General features: G+C 38.8%; 1 protein-coding gene across 1 annotated transcript; it reads left to right on the plus strand.

The window, feature by feature from the left end:
• Positions 1-6,552: 6,552 nt before the first annotated feature.
• On the plus strand, positions 6,553-7,966 carry LOC109021350 (rust resistance kinase Lr10-like). The gene is made up of 3 exons (XM_035692822.1): positions 6,553-6,644; positions 6,929-6,979; positions 7,075-7,966. The coding sequence occupies exons 1-3, from the start codon at positions 6,553-6,555 to the stop codon at positions 7,964-7,966; spliced, it is 1,035 nt and encodes a 344-aa protein (XP_035548715.1).
• Positions 7,967-8,276: the final 310 nt, after the last annotated feature.

Consider the following 8,276-nt stretch of genomic DNA (forward strand, 5'->3'; position numbering starts at 1 on the left):
GTATTTGATGGGCTACACTTTTGTCCATGAGATTCTAAAATATATTTTGTTTGGCAAGCAAAATTACCAAGATTTTGATTTCAATGATTAGTTCCCCTTGTTTTTTTCATCTTTTTGTTACCGTCTATTTTGCCTTAATTGCATTTGTCTCTTGAATAAAAGTATATTTTAACTCCTGGAATTTCTTTTGGGCAAATTTTAGGTAAATAATTTGGTCATCCCCTTATGCTATGACATGCTTAGGATTAGGTTCATATCTGATTATTTTAAGGAAGAAAAATGCAAAATGTCAATTATTGATCATATATTGAAATTCATAAAATTCAAAATTTGAATTGAAAAATAAAAAAACTAACAAAATGAGTGTTGTGAGTAAAAATATAAGTAAAATTATAAGTATACGTAGAACTAATCTTTAAGGAATAACACCATGTGGTAAGAGTAAATAAGATCATTTAATAATTTCAGTCCATTAACATATACAAAAACGTGGTCTAATCATAAGGGTTAGCATAGTAAAGAACGTAACGTTAGTTTATATATGATATATATGGGCTACAATAATAAATGTTGAAAGTTGACTTCACATATCCCAATATTCCAAAGGCTACATATATTACTGGCAGTTAGTGGTGCGTCTGTGAGATTTCACAATGTCCGGTTTCACGCATGGCATTCAAAGTAAAAATATTAGTATACACCAATTACAAATTTTCATGTTATCGAGATCTCAGGATATATCGTACGTATATATCATGGTTGCGGTACTTTCCAAACTTGTAATTAAATATCTTATTGAACTCAAAACAGTAGGGTTTTAACTTTTCTTTCAAGAGAAAAATGCACATGCCGGCCACTACCTAAAGGCGCTATCGAGAGAACGAGATGAGAGACACGAGAAAAGAAAGGCTCATCTCTCTTGGTATTATTACCTATTCTTAATTACACAGTGCGAAGTGGGGCTATGTCTGCATTATTCTTAATTAAACAAGTTGGCCGGAAAACCACTACGTACTAATAATAATTTTGACTCATCTCTCACAGTAATCACAATTGACTCCGCCAACCCATGCATTTCTATTTCTTGTGAATTACTTTTCTTCAACGCGGCCGGCTTTATGTTTACTGGTCCTCCTGTACCTGCATCAAGTAGTTACCCCTATATCTGCATTATTATACATATAGAAGTTTGTCTACAGACAGCTGTGGAAACCACGCCCAAATCTCCCCTAATCCTCTCTTTCTCTGATCTCCTTGATCTCTGGCTCTCTCTGTTGATGGAAAGAGGAATGGCTTTCCCTGCTGATCAACTTAGGATCCTTATAACTACTATTCTGGTCCTAATCCTTGTTCCTCCAACTTCTAGTCTTAATAATATTGTTCACTCCTGTCCTCCATCTTCCTGTGGCAATATCCCCAACATCAGCTATCCATTTCGACTGAAAGGCGATCCGCCAAACTGCGGAGATCAAAGGTATGAGCTCTCATGTGATGAGAACAACCACACGTTGTTATCTTTTCATGATGGTAGTAAATACTACGTAAGCCAAATCAATTACAATAACTACACAATCCGAATTGTAGACTCAGGTATTCAAGAGGATAATTACTCCTTCATCCCTCATTATTTTCTAAACCGTGGTAATTTCAGTTGGCCGGATTGGAGTCTCTCTTTAACAGAAGTTGTGGTTATTCTGAACTGTGAAAAGCCAACGAGTTGGTACTTCTATTGGTCAACGAATTGTTCTAATATTAATAATGGATATGGGTCATCTTCCAACTCCTCTTTTTCTCAAGATTCCAAACGGTACTTATTGATAGGGATAACATCCCATATTCACGCCAAGCATCAAGAGAATATTCACGCCAAGCATTTAATTCTAGGCTTGCATATTCCCTCCCGTATTCCCTCAATTGTATTTATGTTTGTTTACGTTAGTTTCCTTTTCAGTCTCTTAGTTTCCTTTTCAATTGTATATTTCCTTAGATGTTTTTACTCTGTAAAGATTATATATATGTCAATACACAAGCCTAGAGTGTGTGGGCATTTTACACATTTATATGGTATCAGAGCCAAGGGAAATTTCCTGAATAATGTCGTCGTCTTCTACCTCGCAAGCTCCATCCTCGGACTCCCTTGACTTCTTTTTCACCAAAACACACCTACCCGATATACCAACCAAACTTGCATCCACCAATTACTTATTATGGAAAGCCCAGGTCCTTCCTGTTTTAAGAGGTCAGGGTCTCTTAGGCTATCTCACAACTGAATTGCCTTGCCCACCCACAATGGTTTCTGATACTACTCTTCAGTTAGTATCCAATCCAGCAGCAACGAAATGGTTGCATTTGGATCAGTTGATCCTCGGTTGGATCAACAGCTCCCTGTCCGAAGCACCTCTCTCACAAGTGATTAATTGTGAGACGTCGCATGAAGCTTGGGAAGTTCTTGAAACACTGTATGGTCGACATACTCGTGATCGTGTTCAACAGATGCGTGGAGAGCTGCAAGTTCTCACCAAAGGTTCCTCGTCTATGGAGGAGTACCTACACAAGGCCAAGTCATTGGCGCTTTCTCTCCGTGGTGCTGGCAAACCAATGGATGATGATGAATTCATCAACTGTCTTCTTCGTGGCCTTGGATCCGAATTTGATCCTATTGTGGCAGCTATAAATGCTAAAGATAATTTTCCCTCTCTGGAAAATGTCATCGGTAAGCTCCGAGATTTTGAGTTGCGCATCTCCTCTGTTTCTCACACAAATTCCTCCCCTGTTGCTTTGTATACAAATAGATCCTCTGGACCAAAGTCCACTGGGAATAAGTATAATCGTGGCAGAACTTCCTACAATCGTGGACGAGGTTATCGTGGGGGTCAACGTTCAAATGAACGCTCGAGTGGCGCTCGTGTTTCACAACCTTCACAACGAGGACACAATGATAGACATGCAGTCCGAGGTGGTCGAAGTTCGCGCATTACATGTTTTCGTTGTGGTGGCCCAAATCACAAAGCTGATGCATGTTGTGCCTCAGATGAAGAAGCTGATCAGTACCACGCCTTCCTTGCTGTTCAAACTGGTGATCAGGTTGATGACTCATGGCTTCCAGATACTGGTGCAAATCATCATATGGCCCCGACAACCAATGAAGCTCAAGGTATTACACCATATGTAGGAACTGATATGGTAATGGTTGGAAATGGGTCTAGTTTACCTATATCTGAAACTGCAAACTTTACTCTTCCTAATTCCTCAATGCAGTTGAAAAATACTCTGATTGTGCCAACTTTACGGAAAAAGCTGCTTTCGGTTTCAAAGTTTACCACTGACAATCATTGTTGTTTCATGTTTTATCCTTGGGGTTTTTTGATCAAGGACCTGCGGACGAACCAAGTGATGCTTAAAGGACCCGTGCATGATGGCTTATACCCCTTGTCTTCATCCATTAAGAGCATAAATCCAATGGCTCTCCTCACCAATAAAGCTTCAGGAAATACATGGCATACTCGCCTTGGACATCCCAACATTCGAACTCTTCATGCTTTGTTTCCATGTCTTTCTCTTACAAATAAACAAGTGGATTTTTGTGAAAGTTGTGTTATGGGAAAGTCTTCCAAATTACCATTTCAAAATCGTAGTTCCCATGTTCCCATATTTCTTCACACTCTTCACACTGATGTATGGGGGCCGGCTCCTATAACGTCATTTGATGGCTATCGTTATTATCTAGTGATAATTGATGAATTTTCTCGATACATATGGTTATTTCTTTTAGCACGTAAATCCGACGTTCTTACCATTTTTCCAAACTTCATTAAGATGGTTGAAAATCAGTTTAATACTACAATCAAATGCATTCAAAGTGATGGTGGTGGAGAATTTGTCAACTATACCTTAAAGAATTATTTTGCATCTCGTGGTATTGTTCAAAAATTCTCTTGTCCTGGCACTCCCGAGCAAAATGGTCTAGCTGAAAGGCGCCATCGCCATATAGTTGAGACTGCTCTTGCCCTCATGGATCACTCTTCCACTCCTACAAAGTTTTGGTCTGCAGCCTTTAACACAGCTGTTTTTCTTATTAATAGGTTGCCAACTTCAGTCCTTAAGGGAACTACTCCTTATCAATTAGTCTTTAAAGTTCCTCCATCGTATGAGTCACTTCGAGTTTTTGGTTGCATGTGTTATCCTCTTCTATCTCCTTTTGGCCGGCTCAAACTGCAACATAAGTCCACCCCTTGTGTTTTTCTCGGATACATGTCTCAATATAAGGGGTATAAGTGCATGGATTTAGTCACGGGACGCATCTATGTTTCTAGACATGTGGTTTTCAATGAGGAAAATTTTCCTTTTTCTCAGCAGGATCCTATTCCTTTGAAACCAACGTGGTTTACTAATCGATCTTTACCTCAAGCCATCATACGAGAGCCACAAATTGCCTATTGCCTACAGCCGAACAATCTCCAGATGTTCTTGCATCAAATATACCATCTGCTGGTGAACCTGCACCTACAAGGACCCATACAATGATCACACGTACCCAAGATGGTACGAGAAGGCCAAAAATATTTTTCTCTACTCGGCATCCAGTTCCAGTTTGCTTTGCAGTTGATTTAGCAACAACACCTTTGGAACCCAAAACCTTTCGACAAGCCGAGCATGATCCCAACTGGCATCAGGCAATGCAGTCCGAGATTGATGCTCTCCATGAGAATAAAACTTGGAGTCTCGTACCCCCTTCTCCCGACATGAATTTAGTCACAAGCAAATGGGTCTTTAAGGTTAAAACAAAAGCTGATGGTTCTGTCGAACGCTACAAAGCACGACTTGTAGCTCGTGGCTTTTCACAGCTTCATGGTTTGGACTATGATGAAACTTTTAGTCCTGTTGTTCGACCTGCCACCATTCGACTCATTCTTCACTTGGCTTTATCTCAAGGGTGGCCTCTCAAACAACTCGACGTTAGTAATGCTTTTCTACATGGTGAGTTGCAAGAAACAGTGTACTTAACTCAGCCACAAGGATTTGTAGATCCTCAATATCCAGAATATGTTTGTAAATTGCACAAGGCTTTGTATGGGCTTAAACAGGCCCCTCGTGCATGTTACCTCAAATTTAGCAATTCTCTTCTGCAATTGGGTTTTCAAAGGTGTCCGTATGATAATTCCTTATTTTTTCGGCATGATAAAACTGAAGTACTCATGCTCCTGATTTATGTGGATGACATAATCCTCACTGGCAGTTCTCCTTCTTCCATGGCTACATTAGTTCACACTTTATCAGTTGATTTTCATATGAAGGATCTCGGAAATTTACATTATTTTCTCGGGGTTCAGGTAACTCGCACTAGTGAGGATTTATTTTTACATCAGTCCAGATATCTTCTATCATTACTACAGAGGTTCGGACTAGATGGTGTAAAACCAGTCTCAACACCTCTTGCTTCTGGACAAAAGCTTTCGGCTCAAGAAGGAATTCTTTTAGAAAATCCTACTTCTTATCGACAGATGGTGGGAACCCTTCAGTACCTCACCTTAACAAGGCCTGATGTGGCCTTTGCTGTTAACTTTGTTTGTCAGTTTATGCAGGCACCACGTGAACCACATTTACAAGCTGTTAAAAGGATATTCAGATATTTAAAGGGCACCATTCATCTTGGTCTTCACTTCACTAAATCACCACTATCTGCTTTTCAAGGCTACTGTGATGCGGACTGGGCAGGGTCAAGAGATGACAGACGTTCGACATCTGGTTTTGCTATTTACATGGGATCAAATTTGCTGTCATGGGGAGCCAAGAAGCAAACCACGGTTGCTCGCTCGACTGCAGAAGCAGAGTATCGAAGTTTAGCTTCAACAACAGCGGAATTACTTTGGTTTATGAATTTATTAACGAACTTGGGATACAAACTCTCGGCACCTACAATATACTCCGACAATATTAGTGCAATTAGCATGGCTCGAAATCCAGTTTTTCATCAAAGAACAAAGCATATTGAGATTGACATACATTTTGTTCGAGAGAAGGTAGCCAATGGTCTCATTCATCTTGTCCATATTCCTGGTAAAGAACAAGTAGCAGATGTTTTCACAAAGCCACTGTGCAGCCCACAGTTCATTCTCAATCGTGACAAGCTCTGCATCGGTCCAATACCGACTTGAACTTGAGGGGGAATGATAGGGATAACATCCCATATTCACGCCAAGCATCAAGAGAATATTCACGCCAAGCATTTAATTCTAGGCTTGCATATTCCCTCCCGTATTCCCTCAATTGTATTTATGTTTGTTTACGTTAGTTTCCTTTTCAGTCTCTTAGTTTCCTTTTCAATTGTATATTTCCTTAGATGTTTTTACTCTGTAAAGATTATATATATGTCAATACACAAGCCTAGAGTGTGTGGGCATTTTACACATTTATACTTATATCTTATTGTTGGTGGTGGAGCGAATGTGATGGATGTGGAGGAGTCGTGCACGATAGAGCAAATGTCTCTAACATCGTGGTCAGGACAAATTTCTGCTGATCATCCTAATATTTCCTGTACAGACGTCCGCAATGTATTCTCATATGGTTTTGTGCTTTTATGGTACCGGATTTATTGTGGAAGCTGTGGCAGATTGCAATGTACTCTCGATGACGATAATCAAGTTTATTGTGGTCGATGGGGTGAGAAATTAATAAATTTGAGATCAGGATTCTAATGAGATATTTATTATATACTGATTGATCTATCTCGATCGTCATTATGTTGCTTTTGCACTTCCATATATTGTATTTTTCTATTCTAATTAGCAGTACCATTGTTGTGATCTTTGAGATTTATAGTAGGTACCCGACACATTAATACCCATTTCAAGGGGATAAATAGAGGCTATTTTTGCAGCATTATAATGACCAGATTTTTCCTTTTTTTTTTGGTCAAAACATGCAGGAAATACAAATACTTGGGTTACTTTCTTGCGAGAACTGGTCGCAAATGTAGGTGAGTTTTCAATCCCCATATATAAGATGTGTGTGTGTGTTTTTTTTTTTTTTTTGAGAATCAACATCAATATTATTAAGCAACATCAATCTTAGGGAAAGATTGGGTGAAGGAGGATTTGGCACAGTATTTAAAGGAACACTTCGAAGTGGACGTTTTGTAGCAGTAAAGATGTTAAGCCAATCCAAAGCAAATGGGCAAGATTCTATCAATGAAGTAGCAACCATTGGAAGGATCCATCATGTGAATATAGTGCAACTCATTGGTTTTTGTGTTCATGGTTCAAAGTTTGCCCTTATATATGAGTTCATGCCCAACGGATCTCTAGACAAACACATTTTTTCATCAGAGGCAAATATCCTCAACTACGAGAAAACATATGATATTGCCCTAGGAGTGGCTCACGAGATTGAGTATTTACATCAAGGATGTGACATGCAAATTTTACATTTTGACATTAAGCCTCACAACATTCTTCTTGAGGAGAATTTGAAACCCAAAGTTTCGGATTTTGGCTTAGCGAAATTGTACCCAGTGGAAGATAGTATTGTTCCTTTGACTCGTGCAAGAGGAACGTTTGGATATATGGCTCCTGAAATGCTTTACAAAAATATTGGAGGTGTTTCATACAAAGCTGATATCTATAGCTTTGGAATGTTGTTGATGGAAATGGTGAGTAGAAGAAAGAACTTGAATGCATCTACAGAAAATTTAAGTCAAATTTACTTCCCCACTTGGATATATGATCAATTCCATGATGGGAAGAATGTAGAAATACAAGATGCTATTAAAGATGAAAGAAAACTATGTAAGAAGATGATGATAGTCGCATTATGGTGCATACAATTGAAGCCTAGCGATCGTCCATCAATGAACAAAGTCGTCAGAATGCTTGAAGGAGATGTTGAATGCTTACAAGTTCCTCTCAAGCCTCTCCAGCCATCACCAAAGAGAAAGATAAAGGGTGTTAGAGATAATTCAAATTAAGCTTCATCATCAATTCAGGCAAATGAATCAATTTAAATTAGTGGGCAAGACCTCTGTAAGCAAACTCTCGATAGGAAAACTTTTGCAACATTTGGAATTTTTAATTTTCAGATTCTGTTCCCAATAGCTTCCTTGCAATTTGAATTTGAAGACTAGCTTTTATCTCAATCCAATATCTCTCTTTGTAAATAATATGCACTTTTATAGTAAAAAGACCACTTGGATATATGATCAATTCCATGATGGAAAGAATATAGAAAAACAAGATGCTATTGAAGATGAAAGAAAACTATGTAAGAAGATGATAGTC

This window comes from Juglans regia, chromosome 8 (genome assembly GCF_001411555.2).
Source record: "Juglans regia cultivar Chandler chromosome 8, Walnut 2.0, whole genome shotgun sequence".
NCBI classification, from domain to species: Eukaryota; Viridiplantae; Streptophyta; class Magnoliopsida; order Fagales; family Juglandaceae; genus Juglans; species Juglans regia.

Excerpts from the sequence above, each read along its gene's own strand:
- LOC109021350 (XM_035692822.1), top strand. The coding sequence starts at position 6,553 with ATGTATTCTCATATGGTTTTGTGCTTTTATGGTACCGGATTTATTGTG. Across the intron at positions 6,645-6,928 it reads CTCTCGATGACGATAATCAA|GAAATACAAATACTTGGGTT; the intron begins GTTTATTGTGGT and ends CAAAACATGCAG. Across the intron at positions 6,980-7,074 it reads AGAACTGGTCGCAAATGTAG|GGAAAGATTGGGTGAAGGAG; the intron begins GTGAGTTTTCAA and ends CATCAATCTTAG.